The sequence below is a fragment of the Malurus melanocephalus genome, unplaced genomic scaffold, assembly GCF_030028575.1.
Source record: "Malurus melanocephalus ecotype Western Australia unplaced genomic scaffold, MMel_1.1 scaffold_48, whole genome shotgun sequence".
In the NCBI taxonomy this organism is placed as follows: domain Eukaryota; kingdom Metazoa; phylum Chordata; class Aves; order Passeriformes; family Maluridae; genus Malurus; species Malurus melanocephalus.
Window position 1 is genome coordinate 580,981 of NW_026623280.1, and position 27,006 is coordinate 607,986.

Consider the following 27,006-nt stretch of genomic DNA (forward strand, 5'->3'; position numbering starts at 1 on the left):
CAGAAAAGAAATGAAGCTGCTTTGAAGGCAAGATGACTCCATACTGTGTTGTACAAGATCTCTCTTTCTCTCTCTCTCTCTCTATACACACACACACACACACACACACACACACAGAGAATATCACTCAAAAGATATATTACAAATGCAATATAATTCATTCAAATCCTGTCAATTCTTTCAGTAGGCTGATAGGCTTTTAAATGAAAGCTGTGATATCACTAAATAAAATAATTCTTAAATGTTTATACATATGTTTAAAGAACAATTGAACTTGCATCTAGAGCTGTCCAAATCCTGTAGTTACACAAGATTTAAATCAAAATATATCCACTACCAGATACAAAAACTTCAGCTATATAAATGTGTTTCAGTCCTTGGGTGAAATGAGGGCATATCCAAGGCAACAAAAATAGGAAAGGAAGTCTAACATTCCACAAATACCCACACTGAGCGCAACTTTGGGAATCACTTTTGAAATACACTTGAACGACCTTAGCAGGAGATTACACTCCAAATTCCAGGGGAAGGTAGAATCTGACAGCGGACATTCCTTCCCTACCAGTGTTGAGTTCCACATTGCCTGGAGCAAGGGATCAGCCAGGAATCCAGGAATGACACTGTGGTATGCCTGAGCACTTGGTCACAGGAATGTGMGTAGCAAGTACTTCTGAGAGTAACTGGCTACACCATCCGTGGAGAAGTCAGGTCAAATGATAGAGCCTGAGCACCAAAAACGATTGTCTTAATGCTGAACTGCACATATTACCAGCACCTCCAGTCATCTTCATTTAATCATCTCTCCTCCTGCCCAGCCCAACAATTTATCAAAGCTAGATGAAAGCATATCTCAGTGATTAGGAACAGATCATGGCGTAGCTGTCTGCATAAGCYCTTCTGTTCGAATTCTTAGCAGCTGCCTCAGGACCAATGTCTAGCCACTGAATATTTTCTTTCTTCTGCCAGCCAGTGAAACAGATCTGAATTGTCTTCCATTATCAATGTGCAGCTATGCATAGTAATCAAGTTACTGCTTTGTTTACTGAGAAACACAAAGGAGATTTAAGCTGGGTCCGTATCTTCGAAGTCCTTTCCAAATTCCTTATCCCACATCTACAAGTACAGGCACCAGAAACAGAATGCAGGAATCAAGCAAGAATAACCTTGCTGCTTCCACTAACAGTCAAGGATCACATTCACTGCTGACAGCTCCAACAGCAGMTTTCTGTATATTGCTGTAACTCTAACATCCTTCCTCATTTCTCTTTAGGTATTTTGAGTCACTGTTTCCCATAAARACTTGATTTCTGTTTGACAAGTGTATTTCCCAGTGTATTAGGAATAAAAATACACCATCTTAGAAAACAAACAAAACACACACTCAAAGAATAACCTCACTACAAACCCAACATAACATAAAACACTGCGCTTGCATAAAAGGATAATTTACTAACAGATCCAGGGCCTTTCCTGCTCATCAAAGACYGATAACCAACCTGCAAATGTCCCAACATGAGAAAGCCTTCAGAGCCTGTTAGAACTTGTACAGCACATACACATTTGACCTTCCTATACAAAGCTCATTTCCAATAAACAGTACTTGCAATTTTCCAAGACATTCACCTCACCCTGCAATTGCCCATTCCCAACATCCAGATTCTTAGACTTCAATTATTATTTGCTTGGCTTTAAAACTGCTCCAAGTTCTTGGAGCTCTCGAGACCTCTCAAATCAGGTGAGCAGACTTGTTTAAAGAAGGAACACTTTTTCAGCTGTAGTAGGGTTAATCTTACCAGCTCACAGACAGTTAAGCCGCAGGCTAGAGCAGGGCTTTCCCTGGATAAGTTTGGGGTTTTTTCCTACTAGGCTTCCCATAAGTTTGGCTATGCACAGTAACATCACATGGCTTAGGAGAAAATTTTGTTCCCCAGTGTGGAAAAGTCTTGTAATTTCTGAGTTGTTTTGGAATGGCACCACACAGGTTTCCAGCAACATATTGGTCAATAACACAGCAAGAAACACACATTCATTATGCAGGATGAAAAAACTGTTTGACCTCTTGGTCTTGTTTGGTTTTTTTTGTGGTTTTTTTTTTTTTTTTTTTGCACTAAAATACAGAGGGTTTTGTGGTAAAGGCATTGATCTATGGCTCTAAGGAAAAAACCCAACTAACCACAAAGAGTTCAAATATTCAGTTTGACAGACTACATATACAACACCAGATCAATCATCCCTTTCTGGACCATTTAATGAGATGTAGCTACAGGTAGATGTATGCATGTGTGCACACACACCTGTATGTATACACACACACACACACAAAATTATAGGCATGGAACCATAAAAGTGGGGACAGAAACCACCAATTTCCTCAGTCAGTTTGAAAGGCAGTGGCAGTTTGTGTCTCCTCCTCAAAATAAAAATCATATTTAAGAAGAATGCTGCTCAACTTTTCACCAATTTTATGTCCTCTGTTTCAATCTTGCATCCATATTATCTTTTCTAGTTAGGGTTACAGCCTGACCAAGATATTATGATATCTAGCATGATTATTTAACCTTCTTTTTTGGTTAATCTCAAGCCAAGAAGAACTACAATGGGAAAACACAGCAAAAAATTCTTCATCCTGCTACGCAAAAGAAGCTTCATCTTACAGCAGCTCATTAACATATTCTCTGCACTTGAAGCAAGCAAAATCTGTAAGCTCCAGTCAGCTCTACAGTGAAATCAGCTTGAAAAAAATAACAGTATCATGGGAATTTATTGAGAAAATAACAAAAAGAAAATTCTCCTCCAATGAGAGGGATGAAACCATTTACAAGCTGAAGTCTGTATGGAGTGCCATCCTTCCTCCTCCTCACTCAAGTGGGTCCTGCTTTCCTGCAGTCATAAGCAGAGACTATTTAYGAAGACMRGGTAAAKGTGATATTAWGTGATCAACTGCCTGTGAGCCTGAWCAGARAGTTCAGCCTTTTAWATCACAAAGGAAGCATGAARATTATGTATGAAKCAGTGTATTTCCAAAATTACTCTGGATCAATTTCTAGTACTGGCTAAATCCTATTTCAAGTTATCTTGTAAAAGTAACAACTAGATTACAAATTGGTGAAAGAGTGCACAAGAGTACGAAGTTTTGGTGTAGAAGACTCCTTTTAAAAAACAAAACTGTTACCTTGCAAGTTGTCATTCATTTTAATTTCTCTCTTAAAAGAGCAAATAAAAAAACCACAACAAAATGAAAGGCTTCAGAAATACAGTCACATGAAAATTTAAAAACAACACAGTAATATTTTCCRTATCATCTGATTAGTTCTTATTCCCACCTGTAAAATTCAGACTCTTGCAAGATTCCTCAGAGAGCAACCCCTCAGGCAGTCTGCTCCCTCTGAAGGGACTCAGTATCACAAGTGAGCTGCAACTTTTTTTCTTTCAGCTGCACGCATTAAACAGTGCTGATGAACTGTAAGAACATACAWACACTAGCCAAATACTGGAACTTACTATTAAAACATCAGAAAAAGAATCTCTGGATATTCCTGCCAATTCCTTCACATTATAAAAGACACAAATTTSGTATTACACTCATTTCTGTACAGCCAGCCAAAGTATTTCCCAATGTCCTGTAAGCATAACATTAGAAYCAATGTGCTTCAAAAACAGCATGGAAAGTACCAGTCAGCAAGCTCTTAGTGTCCCCTGCTATCACAGTTTGTGAAGCCTGCTGGAACAGGCTTGTAAACAGAAGTTAGAGATCAGGTAGAAGTTCTTATAGTAAGAGCACAGCTCCAAATTTAGCATCTGCTGAATCAAATTCAAATTTACCCCAGATAACTTAAAAACCAACAAATTGGCATCGGAGACTTTCTATGAGAAGGTTATAATAAAAAATCTTCAATTTTTTTTTTTTAAAAAAAGTGTCCAAGAAAAGCTGCAATACCAATTGACCAGGCTGGAGTCATTTTGTGGGAATCAAAACCGTGAGTACGCCGTTCTCTGCTGCTGTTGCTGCAATGGAGGCTGTCCCTGCTGCTGCTGAAGACGAACCTGCTGCGAGTATGGATCCTCAAGAGACTTAACAAAAATAGTTGTTTTAGGCCCAGTTTTCCAGACAATACCATTTGAGTCTATCACAGAGGACTCCACTGTGATGTTGTGGGTGCCAAGGATCACAAAGTTKAGCAGAAACTGAGTGCTGAAATAGTCGTTGTGTGGTTCCACCCTCTGCTCCATTTCATTGGTCATGCTGTCAATAGGAATCTGAGAACACAGATGGAAGGTTAAAACACCATTTTACATAAACCTGCCAAAAATAAGTTTTCAGCTCTCTGCTTGAAGGAGGGAGGAGAAAAAAGGAAAAAATCTGTCCTCARTTTTCCTATATCAATACATGTGCATACTTGAGACAGCTTGACAACCTTACAAGTCCTCTTCTACCCGAGGTTCTACTTTCCTACAAAGTAATGTGAGTCAAACATTACACACTTGCTAGTCCTGTTGTTTCACAAGCCATTGACTTTCTTCTATTCCTCCTCAAAAAAGCCCAAACAACAAAACAAACAAAAACTAACCCCAAAACCCACCAAATCAGGCCTTTCACTAAATATCACGTTTAGCAGAACCTAAACACCAGGCATGCAAACTTTGTTAAAACTGTTGATTCAAATGTACTAAGTCTCTCCTCAGATCCTATTTAATTTGRACAGTCTGTCCTCACAATTTCCATATACAAAACAAAAGAACCTTAAAATGACTTAAAAAAATTCTGGAGACTATGTGGTAGAGAATAAGCAACTCCTGGTTTGTTTTTTTTTTCCCTGTGGAGTTTCATATTATATACAGCTAGGTTGAGTTTTTCTGGTCTCAAGCAGATTCCTAATGAATTTTTCTGAACATCACAAACCCTCTTTGTTTGGAAGAAGAGCTGTTACGAAAAAGTATTGACATATTGCAGAGATAAAAATCCCAGATTCCCTCCAGACGTTATGCTTGGCTCTGGCCAGTGCTTGAATGTCAACTGCCAGGAGTGAAAGAATGACAGAACCACCCATTCATCTCAACCTGGAAATTCTGCTACCCAGAGCCAAACAAAAGAACAGGAAAATACAGCAAGAAAGCTGAAGACTCTTCATTGCTCTATTCTATTCATACCTTATAGTCTTGTCCAGATTTGCTCTGGAGCACTGAAGACACATTGAGACAGACGGACTGGATTTTACGGAAAAGGCCTGGTTTAGATCCATGCTGAACCACTCCTTCCACCTTGAGGGCCAATTGCTGGTTGTTCTGTACTGCTATAGGTTCTGCTGGGTTCCTTGGAGATGGGGATAGAGCAAGCTGGAACACAAGTAAACAGACCAAAGTGTAATTATAAGCCTCCAGAAGAGCAAACAAAATTTAAGGATTAAACTGGACACCTTCTTATAGAAAAATTTCCAAGGAGAGGCTTGGTAGGAAAACCAGCAAATAGAAACAGAGACATTATCAGAGACTCATTACTATATTAATCAACAAACATCATCAGCAACTGATATCTTTATATCAGTTTCATTTACTACACTTTTTCAAAAGACATGTAAGCATATTCCACAAAAGAGCTGCAAGTATGCAAGCTGAAAAAAGAAGTAAAATGCAGTAAGAGTAAATGTTAAAAAACTTGAAGCTTTCATTTTTCCCCCAAAAAAATGAGGACTTGTGTAAAACAAAAAGACCATGACATAGTCATATAGAGTCATTCTTAGTCAGTGAGCTCATATGCATGACAATTTTCTTCCAAGATAGTAAACACTGCATTTTAAAGGGAAAGGTAAAATGAAATACGAATCTATAAAAGCTGCCTTCACAGGACCAGAATTATGTAGCTTTGCAGACTCAGAATCAAAAAAAATTCCAGTTACACTTTAAGGCTTTGCAATCAAAGAACTGAATCCCACTTGCCTAAGTCGCAGCCCAGTGGTTCTGAAGGCCCATCATTGTTATTCAAGTTATTGCTAACGGATTAACCCAAATGCTATTTGCAGTTAGGTATCTTCACAAAAAATGCTGAAGCTCTGCGCTTTTCTCTTGAAGTAAAGCCTCTGTAAAGAGAAATTTGAGGCCATATATGAGCTGTACTTACCTTAATACTTGTAGACTGCAGCTTTTGGAAAAAGTACCTTTGAAATGAAAGGGGCACCTTCAACAAGGCAATGACAGCATTGCACAGACAAGCTGTATGCTGCAAGAAACAGCAAAACCCATCAAAATTATTGAGAAAAAATAACATTCATGACACAGGAAAAAACCATGTATTTGAGGCATTGAAACAGCAGGAATTTCCATTTTAAGTMCAAAAATATACTAATACTAAGTCAYAGAATTACAGCCACTGAGATGACAGTGACTACATTCAGCCTCTCTATGTTCTGCCTCTTATTGAAGGAGTTATCCCGCGCTGGAAAAAAACAAGGAGGCCAAGAAAAAGACAAATAGAAATCTCTGCAGTCCTAGTGTTAGTCAGTAGAGCARGATCTGCTTGAAACACTCATGCACACCAACTCTCAAAGAACTCCCCTCCAAGCAAACAAGACTGGCATCTATCACAACTTCATGCAATGCAATGAAGTTTTAAGCCTCTTGTCTACCCTTCTTTTCCCTGCTGCCCCATGCCTCTAGGTCAGACGAACACAAGCAGTGCCACTGAAGTCACCAAGCTGCCATGGTGTGGAGACAGTCACAACTGGGTTTTTACAGGGTTTACCTTTGCTGTGTTTTACACAACTCATTCTTCTGTTCCATTTGGAATTGGTAAGGACTGTYCAATTCAGAAACAAGGCAAACAAATGCCAGCCATGACAAACAAACTACCATTTTCCCACTACCATGCACTTCAGCTTTATGCTGTTCACTAGCAGTAAGAGACCAAGGCAGCAGCCCTGTAAATCAGCTCAGTGTTTGCAGCCAGCACACTCCACTTTGTGCTCTCTGATGACCTGCATTGATAAGGGAAATGCTACACTCRCAGAGCACGCTATTAACCAGCAGCAGCTCGGAGAGCAGCATTAGGCTGATGGGTGGGAGGGGGAGAACTCCTTCACAGCAAGAAAGGGAATGTGCTCTAGTGTTTAAATGAGAGCACGGTGAGGGGTCTGACAGAGTCCTGACAGTGCTTTTAGTTACCTTGTCAGCATCTGCTGTGCTCTTGGTATGGGAATTTTYAGAAGATTACTTTTAATCAGACCAGTAAAGTTACAGATGTTTYAGCAAAAATGTTGTTGAAGTATTTCTAAACAAGAGTGTCTCTGTAGAGACCATTTGTGTCAGTAATGTTAATTTACTGAGAATGCTTCCCAGTTTCTTGCCAGCCATAGATATATGGAGTTGTCGGGGTCTTGGCCCCTTTCTCTACATAATACACATTTAAAACTGTTACTTGCCAAGTAAGACACAGGAGCATACTTCCTGTTGAGGGATTCCACTTCCTCTAGTACATGATTAAATACAGACATCATTCTTCTTTCATATTCACTTTCAACATGAGCTGTTCCATTCGAGCTATATTCCTGAAAACTAAAAAAAAAAAAAACAAAAAACAAAAAAACCAAAAAAGCGGAACTTAACATTGTGTCTAACTTACTTTCCTCATCATAACCTGGAAGGCACACTACCAAATAAACCCAGCAAAACCATTCTCTATTACAAGGTCCATTAGGAAATGTCTTTCAAACTGTTTACTCTGGTTTTTTATTGTTTTTCCACTGTAACATTTGCCTGTTACATTTAAACCTTTCTCAACTACCATTTATTCACCACTTTCTGTCCCCACCCTCTCCCACTTGCAGCAGTGACAGATCTGACAGACTCAGCAGACTTAATTCCCTGGCTTTTATTTAACCCTGCAGTGTTTGCAACAGTTATGAAAATTTCACAACACAGAGAAAAGCAAAAATGCCAGTCAGAATTAAGACTAAATCTGGAAGTTTATAATCTTCTGTTCTGAACACAATTCCCTGTCCTACACACCCAGCTTCATACAAATTTGACTAATACACCCTCTAAGCAATACTTAATTTATAATGAGTACTACAGTCACTTAGGATGTTTGTTTTTATTACCAGCTATAAAATCAGAGATTTTATCCATAGTATTTTCCATTTAATTTCAGCCYAGGAGTTTTAAACAGTGATTCAATTCATCAGTACTTCAATGCTGATTGCTAGTGGATTTAAGTTCTGTGATAGAAAAAGAGCCAGAGGTACTGGCTTTACACTGAAAATTTGAACTAATTTAGGGCATATATTTTCACAGCTTTGAAGGAAGCTAAGGTGAACTCACAAGTGCAAGCAACAGGTATGGGATCTAACACACAGTGACACAAATTAAAATAGGTGGCTAAAGGAGAGATTAAAAGTGCAAGTCTATATTTAAGACAAGTCCAGTTCATTGCTCTCAAGAGCAAGAATCCCTGGCCTGCCAGGTATAGCACAGCAGCAACAGATGCTCAAGCCTGCCCAGAATAGAAGGGTCTACTGAGCATTCCTTGAATTCCTAGGTTTAAAGCTCCAAGGATTTAGAAATAATTAGAATACAAGTGTGCAGTTAACTATCAAACCCACCTTGCAGATTCTGGATCCAAAATCAGAGCTTCTATTGCATGTGAAATCAACAGGCAGCTCTGCTGTTGTCTGGTATTAATACTAAGGAGTTAAAAGYCTTACAAAGTTAGCACTTAAAGTAAGAAATACAGTGTATTTAGTGGCACTTTGCCTTGCTTCTGTGAAGTAATCCTACAGTCATTACTCTCTKAGTAAACAAAGAGCAAGAACTGTGGAAATACCAAGTTATATGCTGCTCCAGTTTTTGTGTCATAACTTGTTTATGAAGTAATTCTGAACAAYAATATGGTAATGTTTATTTTCAAATAGGTTTTAAGCAATTGGTAGCTGATTTTTATGTTATTAACTGTTTCAAAATGAATTCGTGGCAGYCTTCCTAGAAAAGAGGATTGTTAAGCCTCATGTGTCCATATTAGAAGGAAAGTGGAAAAATYCTAAGATTTTAAAAGGATACAGTTCTACATTCCTTAGAGTTGCTGAGTCTGCATCAAAAGATGACTGATAGAGATCTCCATACCGTGTAGCCAAGTTTCGGAATTCCTCCATYGAGTGTTTCATCTGCAAAGACAATGTTACTAGGCAAAAACACATAGCAMACCAAAACAAACAAAAAAAMCCCCACACKTCAGAAAACCACTACACTGTAACAACACTGAAGGAAGAAGGTGTCATATTTGAGAAAATTTTATAAACTTCTTGCTTCTTCACACAGATGAAGATTATTACCAAAGTGAAAGGCCATTATCCATGCAGTAAATAGGTATCTCTTCTGTAACATAGCACCAACATACCCTCCTTGGGTTCAAAACAAAGCAAAACAAAAGACTCCACTAACAACCTCCTCCATTCCCTACTAGTAAATTAAATTGCTCTGTCTTTCAAGGATTACCCACTGGTTCCTTCTTGCAGACTTCATGCACTTTGAAGCATAGAAACCTCCTTGGTGTTCCTTACGRTATCAAAACAGCTGCCAACACTCACCAAAAGGAGTTGCAGGAATGATCCCCAGGTATTATATATTCTACCTTAGTGTACTCAAGAGTGTCTGGAGTGTTTCAAAGCAAGGGGTAAAAAGCCTTGTTGCAAGTTCAAGTGTACTAAGTGACTTGCTATGTGCATATCCTTGGAAGCTGTGTGTGTGAATGGAGGAGAAAACACATGTGCACACAGCTTCAAAACATGGCCTGCTACAGTAAGCAGATGTATTCACAGCTACAGGTCAAAACCAAGGGCCACTAATCAAAAAACCCACTTCACAACTATTCTGCATTCCTTTTGTCAAATATGTTTGCTGAGAAGCAAAATTCATACCAGAGTCACAGACAGAAGTGCACAAGAGTGAAATGGGAACACATGCCTGGTTAGAGATGCGTCCACACCTCTGGAGATCATTTCCTGATGTCATAGCAATTGTTGTGGCAATAGCTGGTGGTGGACTTGTTTTCAGGCTGTTGCAGGTACAAATAAGTTGAGAAAAAGCTTGCAGAAGGTCAATCCTGAGTTTCACAAATCCACACTGAAAGCTCAGAGGATTAAGTGGCGTGCTAGCAGCCTGAAACACAGTAACAGGAATGTTGGCAAACTAGGTCAAAARCAAAAATGATAAAATTACAGTGCAGTGTCACTGAACAGTCTCATCAGACAACTGAATCCTCAAGCTCAATTCTAAAAGCTATTTTTTTAAATGATATTTAACAGGTTTGCTCAATTCCCATCATACTAAATGATATAGAAGTTACATAATTACTAAGTCATATTCCAAGTATATYGCCCTTGTAAAAAAAATTACTTAAGCTTTTAAAATGCTATTAGGACACCTATTTCCTCTTTYTCCAAGGCCAAGCCATTAGGATTCAAATTACATAAACCCAGACMRTCTTTACCATAAGAAAAAGTTAACKGAATTGGATAGCAAACAGACAAACAAGGACTGAGAAAGTGATTCTCCGCATCAGCCAGAAGAGAAGGAATTGGCTGAAGTTACCCCCAGCAAGAGGAAGGGGTGATTTTTTTGGAACTGTGAATTGGATGGGAACATTATGAAGGCACTGAACCTTGCATCTGATGAAGGCAAGAAGGCATGGTCTAGTGGTAACTAAGAACAGTAAATAACACAAYTCCAGGAGTGCAGACAAGCTGCTGTTGTTTAGAAAATACAGTTCTGTGAAGCTTTGCTCCCTAAAAGCTTACCTGACTTGCAGAAGCATCTGTGACATCTTAAGATACCTGGGAAGGGGTAAATTGCAAACTCAAGGTTTGATACTAGGTAAGACAAAAATCCACTAATTTTTCTTAAACTGYTGGGCTTTGAGAAGAACAAGCCCTCTTTTGCAAAACAAAGCACTGGAACTTTCTCCTACTTGGAGAATAAAACTGTCAAACTCATGCATATTTTCCACAGTGCTTCTTATTCCTCACCAGGTCACTTCTTGAAGCAAGGAGTTATAACCCTCTCCAAAACCTTACTAAGAACCATTTCTTTGCTGCAGAAAACCAGCTAACTAGTTTCTCACAAAACATCACACCATGTGAGAACTGGCCCATTACTGGCTAAAGTGAGGGAACATCAGCCCACTGCAACCACTTTAAACTACTGGACTAGATTTCAGCTGAAGAAATGAGACCATTTCATACTTGAGCCATTAAGCCTCTCTTATCTATCACTTTGCTTTTCCTTCTCCAAGGGCATAAAAAAATCCTTTTTGAATTGGAATTGTTCAGTTTATTCTGCAAGGATGGTTTCAGAAACCCCTCTGTGGAAGAGGGCTTACACTTCACTGTAAGTGCTCTACAGACTACATGCTTTTAAAGAGTAAAGTACTTATATCAGAAAATCCAGACATTTTTAGTAGCACAAATTAGACTTGATTCTTGTAAATGGAAATACAAGGCTGTCTCATTAAGACTGCAATTTACCTTATCTGCCATGGGCAGTAAGTGAGTTACAATTCTTTTCTGAAAGTGACAGAAGGAGTTATTTGGCTCAGCCAAGTTCTTCAAACATCCCCACTTGCTATTGAATATTTGGAATAACTACTACTTAACCAATGGCTGTAGTAGTGATTTCTTCAAGTTTTGTATCTTTAGATTACCAGCAGTGAAAAATAAAGCCTAATGCCTCAACTGAGACATATGATCTATGACAGAAAGAGCAGGACCTATTCAAAATCTTTGCTACCTCTACAACCAAGTACACAGCAAGACAGACAGGGACCATGGTCAATATGCTCCCTGACAAGTCCCTGTTCTCCCACACACACCTCTTATCCATAAAGTAACAGGACTTCTTTCCCTCAAGTCCACTAACCCTCATGAAAGAACACTCTGCAGTGCAAGAGAGAGTTTTATGTATATCAAGGAGGAATTGAGAAATTTTCCAACAAAATCAGGCACTGTCTGAATATTTCACTGCTGCTAAACTGGGCTGACTGAACAACTGCAAGAGATTTACTGACACTGTGTTTTCCAGCTACACAGTGAAGCAGCTACACAARGTTCATCACATGCACTGGTCTGTGGTACTCAGTGGTGCTGAGTCATGCKCTGCACTGAAACAGCAGCAACAGGAAAGCTCAAGTCAGAGGGAAAAGACAGCAAAAGCGTTCAGCAGGAAGGCTCTCACATGCATTTTATGGCACTTTGCTCCCCTTGGAGAGGCTGAGATCTACAGACAAGCAGTGAGTGGCCCCTTTTACAGCTGATTCACTCAAGCATGGTTGGGAAATTATCCAGTGATGCAACAAGTCAGCAACAACCAGCAGTAAAACCCAATTCCTCCTCTGTCATCTACAAAACCTGTATTTATTCTTTGGGACCACAACCTTCCACAAGGAGGGCACTGCACCCAGACAAACACTATGTGCAACATGTAGGAACTGCAATCAGCAGAAGAGATGAGGACAGAAATCCTTCAAGAGAAAAAAGCCCCAAACTCCAGGGGAAGGGTAATTAACTTACTGAATCACAAAATGAYCTATTTAGGCAAGTTATTTTCCTGCCTGTATTAAATATTAACATCTAATTAGATGAGGTCCTCCTCTCAGTGTCTTCYTGATGTTAGAGAAATCTTGAAGTGTTGAATTAAAAGCCTCATTCACTCAGCCAAGAGTTAAAGAAAAACACTTCAGGAATGATGGATCTTTCGAAGACAAAAGTGTTAAAATTTATGTCCTTTCTGCTTATTCAGGGACATTTTATTAATAAATAGTAATATCTGAACTTTATTAAACACTAATGTCTGAATTGTCAGGACCCTAGCAGTCCAGTAATTAAAACAACAAAGCAGTTTCACTGAAAAGGCATACAGAAAACTGTATGTAAAGATTTCTTCATGAAAACTAAAATATGAAAGAAAGTATTGTGTGAGCTGGATCCTTTATTGAAAAGCAACTTTATAGTAGGAACTGAAGGTCCCTATTCATTAATGCCTTTTTGTTGACATTCACAGACATCACACAGCTTCTTGCGACTTTTACCACTTTGGAGACCAAAAAAATACTTGCATAAAAGCAGGCACCAATTGGATTTGATGAAACTGAATTGTGTTCCCTCTTCTTACTAATTTGCTGTTATGATTCCATGAGATCACATTGTCAAATACAAGGCAACATGAACTCAGCAGGAGGGGAAAAGACAGTTGAATCCTTCTCTGTATCTCAAGAAGACAGCAGCCAATTCAGGCCAATTCCCAGGCTTGACTATTACAATARCTTTCATTCAGTCAAAGCAAGGAGTGGAAAATTGTAAGTATTGTAACTTTAATTAAACAAGATCTGTCATATTTCATACGATCTGATCAAGGCAGGAAATGAGGGGTGGAGGGAGACAAAAAAGCCAAGAGAAATCTAGCTAATCACACTTGGCTGAGCTACAGGACTTTTTCTCTGAAGATGCAGTGTATTACAACTGAGATGCCTGCATATGCCAGACATATTTAAAAACCTTYCAGAGAGTTAAGAACAGAAACCAAGGAGCAATGCTGCAGTACCCAGAAACATCACCACTGAAGCTGCGTGCTCACCGTCAGTGATGCTATTCCTTTGTGGTAGGATTTTAAAGCTTCAGCAATACAGGAGAGTGCTGAGCTGTAGCTGTCCTCCTGCAGACCTGTCAGGCACTGCTCTGCATGGGAAAATTCCTTCAGGCTGTTCAGCCAGAAGTAGAAGTGTTCTGAAGCCACTTGAGTCAGCAGGCTTTGGTACAGTTCTCTGGCCATGTCATGATTGCCCTGTAATGACAARAATGTTTCTGAAAGGGGACATGAAAGGAGGCTGGGGATTCCTACAAARCACACAAATAAGAAAATAGTAACATTTCCAGAACTACTCACAGCTTAAAAATAGGAATAGCATAACTTTGTCCAATCATTCAATCATGGCAATCCTAATAATACATAAATACATAAATGCCTATTTTATAGAAATACCAGCCTGTATAAAGTTTAGTATTTATTTTCACAAGGTAATTCAATGAAATGAGAAACAAACATTGAAATTTAACCTCTGCATCTCATCCTTCTGTATAATTCTAACCCAAATCACGAATTTACTGAACGGAAAAGRGAAACAGTATCTTTTTCTTCCTTTCTTCACACTGAAGAAAGAGAAGCACAGATCAGGATGACTGTGTCACATTCTGAAGAACAGTCAGACAATGCAGATTAGGTATATGCTCACAAAAGTGCCAGGTCATCACTTACTTCCTTCTGAGATACTTCAAAAACACACGTGAGAAAAACATTTTGCTGGGATGAGTGCCATAAATTATATATATATGAATCAGCATTCCAGGGAATTAAGAGGGAAGGAGATTTTARTTTTTTTCCACATTCCCTTCCTCTACCCAAGTCCTACAATTTTACTTATTCCCTTATCCAATTCAAAGAAATCCCTACCATCCCTTCAATTACAAACCATTTTTCTCCAGGTATTTTCACCTACCATTCTGGAAGCCTGCCTGGCTATCCTGTAGGCYGTCCATCCATTGGAGGCATTCTCAAGCTGCTGTTTGATAACAGTTTTGATTTCTGTGGACAAAGCTTTCTGACTGGAAACAAATATCACTGTGGCAAGAGAAACCTACCAGAGAGAGGAGTGAGGAAGAAAGTTATATTTCAGTTACTAAAGAAAAGAAGAAAAAAAGACTCAAAACTACATAGAAGATTATATATGTATTTTAACTGCAGAACTTTTCAGCCATATATCTTTAATGCAGTTACAGCAATCCAAGTAGTTATTGCAGATAAAAGTAACTTTCATTTAAATAATCTCTACCCTGCCTTTTAGCTGAGATATTTAAAACGCTACAAATACATTAACAGAAAGCTTGTAGTTTTTTAAAATTCAAATTCTCCTCCAAACAGATGTGATGAAAGCATTTATCTCTRTTACAATACATTAAGTCATTTGCCTCAGAGCACCATATATAAATGGAGCTAACTGTCATTTGGCCTTCAACCACTACTTTAGAGTCACCCCAAGAATTTCAGTAACCATATTTGCCTCAGSAGTGCCACCTGCTGGGAAATCCGCTGGAATTCACTGCATAATACAGCTCCATTTAGGAGATGCCGCTACAATGAAACCCTGACATATGGAGTCAAAAGTTAAAACTGAAAATAGTGGCTTATAGACTGGTACATCAACCTGGACATAAYGAATGTTTTAGCTGCCTTTTAAAATACAATCYACCCACAGTTACTTCTACAGGCTTMATCCRTCAAGGGAGGTCTTACCAAGAGTTCCTGTTTTTTATCTGTGGCAGATTGTCCAATTAATTTATAGAGGTCCATTAGATCTCCYAGCATCCCATCTGCCAGGACAGGCAGCTGCATGGCAATGGCTGCTAAGCAGTGGCACATGAGAATCCTGGCATTGTCCTGGGCACTGTGCAGCTGTGTCAGCAGGGATTCCACCACAGACTGGCTCAAGTGAGGGCGGCACTTCACCAGTTTCACCATGCACGTTAAGGTGATCTGCAATTCACACAATCAACAGGCACAATCAACACAGTGTCTTCAAAACCAAAAAAGCCAGGCACCCTCACTTATCTGCAAGTATGACTGCAGAAATACAGACCTGGTATCTTCAGAACCATRTACTCTACAAAAGATGTGATTTTTCTAAGAGCCCAAGACTTTGTCACCAAGCTGCCAGCACAAAAATGTATCACAAATTCAAGAAATGCTAGTAGTCTCTCACACTGCCAGCCTTTACAGGTTAATAACTGGAAAAATTATTGATAGTTTCTGATATAGGAAAACAATTATTTATAGAAGTATAGTGATAATGTACATTGCATCTCCATCTCCAAAAAGCAAGTTCTCTCCAAGATTCTTTGTCCTCCAGACACATTTCCATCCAATGTTCATGCTTTATTACAACTGTTCCTGAGAGGAATGCACCCTGCACCTGCAACATTTCACTTTCTCTGGAGCTGAGAGGAGTTGTGCTATGCTCAGTTTCTCTACTGCTCTGAACTCTGATTATGGGMAAACCAGAAAAATCTTCATTTCATTCGAGTCTGTTATGCTTCCAGCAGGAAGGATCTGGTGCACAGCAGCCTCTGTTACACAAGCTGTTATTATAACTTACAGCTGTGAAGGGAAAGACAACAGCAATGTCACCTTTAAGGTCGCCTGAGCTCCTGGACTGTCATCTTGACTACAAAGAACAAGAAGAGCTTCTAAGCCAAAAACTGCATCTTGCTCCAAAGGCAGAAGATCTRCAAAAAGAAAAAGAGTTACTTTGTCCTCTGTTTTGTTCTCTGACCATAGTTGGTGTAATGCTTGCACTGCTGTTATAGTCATGACAGTTAAGAATCTTCCTAACACTTCTGCTTTACCTTACTTTGATGAGAAACAATTCTGCCATTCCATGTCTTGGAATGACTATTCAGCAGTCACAGCGACATTTGTAAAGCATGCGTAAATCTTGGAATTAAGACTCTAAATGGCCTGTTATTATTTTGCAACAGATTTTTTGCAAAGGGCTTTCAAAGATTGACAAACAATTCAGCAGTCTTACAGCAAAGGTAAAACAAGCATTTATTTAGCACAAGTTCWACTGTGCCCAGTAATTTTCTCTAACTTAGGCAAACACAGAGTCTTCCCAACCATTCATAAAGCCACACAGAGTATTTCCTGCCAGATTATAATCCCCATTCTGCCTACCCAGCCTGAGGGATCAGACAGATTTACAGCCACGTTCACAGACAGGRTGAGTTAATACATGTTAAGTGCATAAACCTGACTGTAAACAGAACCACTGCATTGCCCTTGCTTTCCCTTACCTTTTTCCTGGCAAGAGGCTGATATATTGGTCAGAATTCTCACTCCATGAGCTGCAATGCCACGGTTATTATGGTAACAGCACTCCTGTGCTAGTTTTACCAAATCAAATGATCTTGCAGTTGTAGCTGCTGCTCCTAAATAAAAGCAAAGCATATGGAACATAAAACTGCACAGCCCATAAATATGGYACAGATCTTTAAGTACATTTCTGCAAAACAACTATATTGACTTAAATTTTCTTATGTTTAAATGATAGAATGAAAATACCTCTCTTCACAGAGACTCTCCCATTATTCTACATTACACAAGTTAGACACATGAGAAAGAACTTTTGGACCTAAAGGTTGATGTTTCAGGACTCAAAGAAATATTGCCTTAAGAAATATTATGTCTGATTAAAAAAAGCTGGTGAGTGTATTAATTATTAAGCCATGCCAGAATTACTGATGAGGATGTGCTATTTTTTTTCCATTTCTGCACCCCGTGTATGTGAGCTCATAATACTCATTAGGGCAGTCTAGCTTTCAAGAAGATAAAACAGCATGATCATAAGTTTAAGAAACCTTGAATCCCTTTCAAATGTCTATTCTTTTTCTCCAATTTCTCAGGAAGGAGAATGTTTTACAATTTCCACAAGGCAGGAAGGTTCACCTTGTACTGCTGCAGGTCATTCCCACAAGGGTGACAGGGTAACATACCAGCCCACTCTCTCAYCATGAGGCCTCCCTGCTCCTCAAAAATTATGCAAATCCATGGTTTCAAAGCACCTTTAGCAGAATGCAGGTCAGCAATCTGAGAAGCAATACATTTCTTCACAAAATGAAGAAAAYCTGAAGACCCAAAGGCAAACCCCCCTTCCATATACTACAGTACCCACAAAACAAACCAAAACTTGAGCCCATCACTATTCATGGCTATACAGTATGCCATTTCAAGTTTAGATATGATGAACACAGTCTGACTCTCACTGATGTGAAGTTCAAAGATAGTTTAAGAATATGCTACAAAGTTTTTAGATTAAACTGATCATCAGCAGAAAACCAACCTATTAAAATGCCAAAGGTAACTATCTAATCTAGTTTTCTTACCTGGAGCACTGCTGAAGTACTGTTTAATGGCAATGGTCCCTGATAACGTGGAAAGAACAGATAACATGCCCATTTTCAAGCTGTCATATGGAGTATTAAGAGCAGATTCACAGAGTGCCTGAAGATCCACAGGAGAAAAGATACAGAGATTAGAAGTCCCATGAGTTATCTGTATTAAAAATTTAGTTGCACTTTTCTGAAAAGAGTAAAGATTTTTCCCCCAGAAAATACTGTACTAAAATCAAAAGTCATGTCCTGAAGCATCTGTTTTAGAGGACTGAAGATGTGGTTTCAGAAAAGTGAAAGGTCTTATATGCTAGGAAACATCAATTACAAGTAATTTATTAATTAAAAATCGGTGGCAATAAAATTATCAGATCTCATTGATTAAATACTACAAAAGATTTTAAGACAGTTTGAGGCACACTGATTATTTTGGCTTGTAACAATTTGCAAGGTTTTATACAAGCATACGCCTCTGAACAGCAAAGTTTCAAGTGTCATTTCCTTTAGCAGAATCGGTTTTCAACAGGAGTTTAAGGTTCTTGATAAAACATAAAATACACTTTAATGTATTTAACTCATTCACAGTAGAGCTCCTATCCTTTGTGCTTTTTGCCGGATGTCATCAGATCTTACCACATCTAGGTTTGAATAACTCTTAAAATGCATACTTGTCTCAATTCCTAATGCCAACACTGCCCACAATTTAGTTGCTCACTATTTTGGATGCTTTTTTAGTCAACAGAAGAGACAGTAATACAAGACACAAATGAAAGAGATATTCTGCTTTACAGTGTGCCAAACTAAATGATGAAGAACCAGTTACTGAATAAAAAAAAACAACACAATTAGTTCCATAGACCAAAAAGAACCCTAATGGTGTTCTTATCAGGCATATGTACTGTGTAAGGGTTAAGTTCTAAATACATCTGTGATTTGTACCAATTAGTATTTTGCTAATTCACTGAATAGTATGGCATCAACAGACAGAGGAAGATCCAATGAGTGGGATGGAAAATGAGTCTCAATGTCTCCCAAGACACTGAYGCTCTACTCCAGTACTATTAGATCAGCCCTCAGGGCATATCTGAAACAGTAACTGTGGRGACAGCCAGGAGCACAGAAGAATTAGCAGGATGCTCTAGACTTCAACAGCAACAGCTTCTGAAGCTGATGCCTGGCTATCAGTGAAGCCTCCAAATCAAAGACCAAAATTTTTATTGGACCAACACAGGACAGACTTAAAATGCTAAAGGAACTGATCAAAGTTTGTTGGTAAAAATRTACAAGAGACAGGTCATGCCTGAGAAAAGGAGGGTCTTTCTCTGTTCCAGTCACTRTTGTATAAACATCACTAAGTCATTTAAATACATGGAGAAAAACTTCCCAACTCAAAACTGACTTTATATTTTAGAATTCAGAAAAACTCTTTATTATTTCTGCATGCCATTCACCAAGCAGTAGCAAGCCTCAGACAACTAGTTTTGTTTCAATCTAGTCACTGGTTTAGTTCTGACATCATTAGAACTTTTCCCTATATATTTCAACCATCAGGAGACCCACTTTATTTCAAGACACTACATAACTATAAAAGCCATGTTATCGATGTCTCTCACTTTTATTGAGATAACTACTAACCAGACATAAGGGTGTAGAGTAGTATTTTGACTGCAAAAAACTCCATAAAGCAATGCCTTAAAAGGAAATACATTTCTGGAGTTAACCCATTATGAAGAGTAAAGCAGTTCACTATAGCAAAAACCTCTGCACTCTCCAAATCATCATCTCCAAGAACTGGGGACAAGGCAGAACATGCTTAATTTCTCACATGACTGTTAACAAAAACCAGCACAGTTTTTCCTCCCAGCTACCTTATGCTCCAACAGCACAGAACAAATGTAGCTTCCAAAAGTAACAAAAATAAAGAAAAAATGACCCAGRAAAAAATAGAGCTGTAACCCTGTGCCAGTAAGTTCTTGAAATATTTACTTTCCCATTAATCTTACCTGAAGTTATTTTCCATAGTCATTTCTACTGAAAAAACGGAAAGGAGGAAAAAATGCTCAACGTGACTGAAAAAGGCAGCAATAATATCCACAATAGAACACTAGTTTCCCCAAATAGCACAAGTGCACTATAAACACCTTCTTACTCATACAATRGGACTCACAAGGCTACTACTGAAAAAAAATCCATTAATTCTAAGAAATTAAATCAAAATTCCATTTGTCCTTTCAAGTACACCTCGCTGGATGACATGTTGTGACAAATCCCAGAGGYTCTGTTTTGCACCAGAGCGCTGGTATGTACTCAGTGTGGTCAGATCAGTGTAAACATTCATGTCTATTACCTGAGATGAGTTTGTCAGATGGAAAAGCTACTTCCTCACTGTACAAAGGCTCACTGTATGGCACATGCCTTTCCTCAGTTATAGCACTTCAACTTTGATCCTGGAGTRACAACTTATTCACTTGAAGACATTCTGTGAACTGCTCACTAATACCTGGCTGTTCTGCTTGGCAGAGTAACCTAACTTAAGGATACAGAGATGCATGTTATTCACTTCTTTACCTCCCAAATCGTTCTTCTGGAAAGAATTCTACAACTCATCGGTTTCATAATAAACTTTAGTTTAAAAATGCATAAACCTGAATATTTTCTCTGCTCCATGTATGTGGTGTCTTGTTGGCCARCAGCTTCAAATCCTGGATTGCAAGCCTCTTCACAGCCTTCCTCGGGTCATTTTGCAAGTACTGCAACAAAAGCTGGATCTGCAAGAAAATAAATTCATTGCTTAAGAGAGATGCTACRAGAAGGATGTATTTTCAGAAGCCATTGGAAGAAATGTTGAGCATACTGAGCCAAAACTAACTTGAAAAAGGTTGAACATGCCAGCCATGGTTTTGTTCTCCACCCCCACCCTGGCTACATCAGTTTTGTCTGTTGGGCTGCAGAAACAGAGCCTTAATCTCCAAGCTTACCATCATTAAAAAAAATAAAAGCAGCACRTTAAGTGTTCTAATGCTGTTTCAGTAGACTAAGATTCAGTACCCTCAAAAGCATCATCTGAAATACAGAAGTGAGGCACACTAGAGTTTCAGACAGATCAATGCTATTATCTAATAGTCACAGGCACCAGCCTTCCACAACTGTGCAGGGCTGAAAGAAAGCAAATAGATTTTTGTGACTCCTTTACAARGATTAGTTGGATGAGTCTCAAATGTCACTGTGTTCAGTCCTGCTCTATAAATCACACCCACAAAGCTCATTCTCAGAGCATAAAAGCATCGCATTTTTCCATCACTGCTTTCCCATTAGTTCTGAAATTAAGCAACAAATTCTCATTCCTCGAAGTTCTCCAACAAATACATTTTAAGTGCATTCTATGCTATTGAAATATTCATTGKCTTGCATGAAAGAAAGGCAAAAGGCACACCCAAAACCCAAGATAATATTCAGAAGTGCAAAGTGAAGCCTGGCTTCTACARGCAAGTTGAAGTGTTTTCAGAAAGAAACACTTCTTATTTTCCTGCATGTTGATCCACCCTAATTGATTTGAATCCCTGCTGATTTAGAGAAACACAGGTTATGATCTGTAAAAAAGGCTTAGTGTGTTTGATGGGTTCACCTGAAAATGGAACCTGCAAAAGCAAAAATTATGAAAGCAGCAGCAATTTTCAGGGAACTATTCCTCAACAGCACACAGAAGCAACCAACCTAGCACAGCCATCAACGTTTATTTCCATCATCAGCCAGAATCTGTTTTTTTTTTTAAATCTACTATGCACTTCAAGTTGAAGGCATACATTAGGAAGAATTACCTGCTTGGGAATGTCAACCAAAGAAGAAGCAGCAAGCAGAGTAAAGGTGTGCAGGGTGACAATGACCATCTTGGTAGAGGGGTAGGATGTCACCAGCTGCTGCAGCAGCTGCCGGGAGCTGGAGGCCAAGCTGGCATCGTGGTGCATGTGCTGCAGAATAGGGATCAACTTCAGCTTCAAGTCTACAGGAGTGGCCAAACCTGCAACAATGAAAAGAAACACAGGCAGAGGGTTAGTCCTTGTGGTGGCTTTTGGCAGTTCAGAGGCACAGAGTATGTCTGGATTGCTAYCACTGCTGAATGCAGATTGTGCACACACTTGCAGTGGCTTCAAATAACTCATGTCCTAGCTGGGTGTGTAATAACAGCAGATTAAGTTATTACAATAACTTATATCAAGAATTCTCATGGCTGGTTGAGAAAGCTGCTTCTTGCTTCACTACAGGCAACACATCAATTAACTCACCTGAAGCAACCTACAAGAGTCTATGCAAGTTTATTCATCACACTAGAAATAAGCTTTTACTCTGCACCAAACTTAGATTTTAAGAGGAAACAAGAGCTAGACAGATTATTGGTCAGCTAATTTAAAAACTGGAATCATTTGAGTATAATGGCAACAGCATTCTGAGATTTTAACATGTAAATATGAATAATAAAGCATTTTTTTAAAKTAAAAATTAAAGCTTTTCCTCTTYATCATTCAACATACACATGTACCTTGAATCATCTCGCTGATTTTATTACATATTCCGACAGCAAAATCCCTGTGGAGGAAAGAAAGTATCAGGTGAAATGAAAAAAAATTAAGTAATTAAAAATTTTAAAAAATAAAATTCAACTGAACTACCAAACACTGTTCTAACAATGAAAACTTTCCTAACAGAGTGCCTGCGAAAACCTAAATATTTTCGGATCCCCTGCACATAGGCATGACCAAATGATAAAACGAATGCTTTCAAAAACTGACAAACAGTGCTACAATTTGCTCCTTAATATAATTTCTGTAAAATAATTCATGATTAGAGCTGCAATTCCACTTCACATTCTCATATTTATGAGCTTTCTATTTTAGGAAAGAAAAAAATCTTCTGAACTTGCATTGAGATTTCTTTATTATACTGTTATKGCACATAATTAAGTGTTTTGCTATAAAGGACAGCACAATAGAAGAAAATAGTAGGGTTTGTGAATGTCAGTGTTAATGGAATTTCCATTTTCTGCAACATGAAAAGGAGAAAAAGAATAGATCTTACTTAGATTGTGCAGAAAAGTTGGCAGCAGCAAATATAGCTGCTTCAACTTCCACATTATCATGGGAATCCAAACTCTGACGAATACTGTGATGTGCATTCTTCCTTTCTGGAATGATAGATGCCATGCTGCCCAACATCCTACAGAAGTAAATCACAGCAAAATCAGGAAGAACAATAATCATGAAGAAAAGATGAAACAAAAAAAATTGCAAAAGGACTGGTTAAAAGGCAATTTATATGTGTGTATATATATATATATATATATTATATATATATATATGTATGTGTTCTTTCATGACTATTAGAAACAAACAAATGCTAAATGCATATAACGAAATATGACAGATTTTGTCATGTGGGTTATGTCAGTCGTTCAGCAAAAATTTAATCACATTTTGATACTTTTCAGCTTGAAATTGGCACAATGAGAAACTTACCAAAAACTCTTTTAAAGAGTGCACCATGGCATGACTTGTTTCCAAGATCTTTCACTGATGTAGGTTAAGATCATTAGTGAAAACAGTGCAACACCTTTTGTGTAAATGTTAAAAAAGTAGCAAATCAACTTACATGTTGCCAAAAATATTTCAAAGATACCTTTCAGGCATATTTAGCATAATTCAGTTAAAAGAATGAATGCAAGATTTATCCTGATGGTCATTTTAGCATGAGTTCTGTGCAAATATTTACACACAGTTATCTAGCAATAAAATTCCACAAAGTTTTGCTTTAGCAACTCTTTCTTYCAACATGTTCTTCCTTATTGACACTATTCTAGGACAAAGAAATCAACAGAAGATTTTAAACTGAAACTGCTGAGCCAACAGCCATTTAAAGATTTTACTTAATGTATCCTGTGAATTTGTTAGTAATTTAAGTATTTTTGCAAACTGAGAGGRTTCCTGGGACTTGTAGCAGTCTGCATTAAGCTCCCTTAATGCCAGTCAACAATTGCTGTCTTATGTTAAAACACTGAAGTGGAACTATAAGAAAACATGCAAACACATTGTATTTACAGATTTCTGAGACACCAGGGCATGAAACCATAATCTCAAACGAAATATCGAAAAAAAAAAAGAAATGGACATGAGCTAATCAATCAAACCCCTGTTAATGTCTCCCATCTCCCACTAGTGAAATCAGTAACAGTTCTAGATGGAGATAAGAGAAGTGCCCTCTTCACATTTGAATTCACCTTCACAGGGGCTGGAAGATGCAGTGGAAAGGATCATGCTGGATAGAGAGAGAGACAGACATTCCAAACAAGCAGGACAGTGACATGAAAGACACATTATTTGTTTGCCCACTTGATTCCCTGAAGTTCAAAGCAACCAGTAATACAACAGCACTTCCTTAGAAGTTATTGATCAGAGATGACAAGCAGAAAACTTCTAGGACAATGATGAATGAACAACAGGCACAAGCATAACAAGGCTCATGTAAGTTTTGGTTACAAGTTAACAAAAGCTATTTTGACACAAAAGGAAGCACTTGCACATGGTCTAAACCCATCATAGGCAACATGATATATCGCATATAGCTACCATCTGAGTTATGCATACAACAGATTCAGTGTCCTTCTCTGGAGTACACAAAATTGCAACACTGCAAATTCTGTTTTGCCTGGGACCATCCACAAAATTCTCACCATCATAAATGGTTAATASACTTGTTCCTGTTTTCACAGATCCTTATCATTCACCCCATTYAAAGACAGATGTCTTTGCTTTTAACTCTATAAGCAATTTATAAAAAGCCTCCTTTAGTTCACTCACAGAATCAGAGAATGCCTTGGGTTGGACAGGACCTTAAAGATCATCTCGTTCCAAACCCCTTGCCATGGGCAGGGACACATTCCASTAGACCAGGCTGCTCAGAGCTCCATCCAGCCAGGCCTTGAACACTTATATGGATGAGGCATCTATAACTTCTCTGGGCAACCTGTTCCAGTGCTTCACCACACTCACAATAAAGATTTTCTCCACGGTATCTAATTTAAACCTACACTTTTGCAGTTTAAATCCATTCCCCTGTCACTACATGCTCTTGTAAAAAGTCCCTCTCCATTGTTCTTGTAGGCTCCCTTCAGATACTGGAAGGCCACAATGAGGTCACCCAAAGCTTTCTCCACTCCAGGTTGAATATTCTCTGTCTTCCCTCATAGGAGAGGTGCCCCATCACTCTAATCAACTTGGTGGCTTCCTCTGGACTTCCTCCAACAGTCCTTCCTATGCTGGATGCAGCACTTAAARGAGGGATATCACCAGAGAAGGCAGAATCCCCTTCCTTGGCCTMCTGCYCACGCTGCTTTTGATGTAGCCCAGGATATTGGCTTTCTGGGCTGCCAGTGCACATTGCTGGGTTGTGTCCAGCTTTTCATCCACCAGCACYCCCAAGTCCTCAGCAGGRCTGCYCYGGAWCTGTTCACCTCCCARCTTGTATTGATACCAGGGATTGATTGCTCTGATACAGATGCAGCACCCTTCACTTGGTGTTATTCCAGACAAGCACAGTGATAATTATCTACAGATTTGAAGTCAAGCAGGATCAATTATGCCAGACATACCGGAGTGTAATAGCCCGAGCAACCGGATCATTGCTATGGATTACTGAGAAAACTCTTTTGACAAAYTCGTCCACATTTAGGATCTTCTCCAAATGCTTCTCACTCTGCTGAGTAACTTTCAGCACACACAGCCTCAGGAAATTGTTCCTGTAAGAAAATAYATGTATTTCTTTGTCAGGCTATTTCATAATAAAAATTCAAGCACTTCAAACACAAAATTATTTAAATGCAACTTTTGAGAGCAATTTAAAACAAGGAAATGTCTATGCTTTAAAAACATTTGAGCAGACTGATACAGTAAAAAAGAGACTACTAACAGACCACTGCTTTATTTTCTAGTTCAGGTAGTATCAAACTTAGGCCCAATTCCAGGAAAATGAACTTGCTRACACCAGAGAAGGGGTAAAAGCAAATGCTGGGTTTGTGCACACTTAGAGATCCAACTCTGGTAGAAAAACACCTCCAAGATTAAGACAGAAAAGTCTAATTAGCACTGTCAAGTGTTGAGTAAATTTATTTTCCTTCCTGAAAACAACAGTGAAGATCCCACAACATCAACATACACCTCTGTAAGCTTTTACARAGTAGTTTTGATTCCATTATACACAACACTTAGACAGCAGGCACTTGGAAAGCTATACTTGGAGCTYTTTAAGAGATTAAATTCRTACATATGATCGCTCATCCATTTAKGAGTTATGATTTGAGTGTACCTACGGAGCAAAACTCACACCAATAAACTKGAATCAATCAGAAAGAGAATCCTCAAATCAGGACAGATRGAAMGGAATTGTGCARTTATCACTCACAGCCACTTAAGCCCACTAAAAATGAGCAAAAGAAGTTTCAATCAAGCACARCCTCAATAGATGGGGTATCACAGTGGTATTATTAGGCAAGCACGACACTCCAGGCTCAACGCAGCGACATTCCAAGGCACAATGCGTTCCTACGGATCAGAGGCTTGAATGGATAGGACCAGAGGGACAGTACTCACCCCACTCTGAAAACATCGGCCAGCTTTAGGAATGCCGAATTGATGAGAATAGGGAACGGGTATTTCTGGAAGAGCCTGGGAAAACGAACGACGGCTTCACACTGCTCCCCGAGTTTGCCAGACCTGAGGCCTAAAGGAGACATCAGGAATTACTGCAGGTACCTCCAACCCCGGATCCTTCCTCTGCCCCGCGCTGTGGATAAAGCGTTATAGAGCAAAGCTTCCKCCCCGGCCCCGCTACCCAGGCCGGMGACAGCCCCGAGCCCGCGCGGGCTCACCCTTGTCCAGCTCCATAAGGGCGGAGTTGGCGTCCAGCTCCTGCTCGCCATAGCCCGCGTCCGCCAGAAAGGACTTGGTGTTGGTCGCCATTGCTGCCGCTCGCCGCCGGCCCCGCG

General features: G+C 39.0%; 1 protein-coding gene across 1 annotated transcript; it reads right to left on the reverse strand.

The window, feature by feature from the left end:
* Positions 1-2,973: 2,973 nt before the first annotated feature.
* Positions 2,974-26,994, reverse strand: INTS7 (integrator complex subunit 7). The gene is made up of 20 exons (XM_057365098.1): positions 26,890-26,994; positions 26,612-26,741; positions 25,615-25,761; positions 23,049-23,186; positions 22,513-22,559; positions 21,794-21,993; positions 20,621-20,743; positions 17,970-18,087; positions 16,881-17,015; positions 16,216-16,313; positions 15,325-15,564; positions 14,531-14,668; positions 13,612-13,818; positions 9,949-10,143; positions 9,046-9,149; positions 8,592-8,660; positions 7,413-7,545; positions 6,116-6,214; positions 5,149-5,334; positions 2,974-4,257 (listed from the first exon to the last, which is right to left on the reverse strand). Exons 1-20 carry the CDS (start codon positions 26,978-26,980, stop codon positions 3,970-3,972), a joined length of 2,886 nt encoding a protein of 961 aa, XP_057221081.1. The 5' UTR covers positions 26,981-26,994; the 3' UTR covers positions 2,974-3,969.
* Positions 26,995-27,006: the final 12 nt, after the last annotated feature.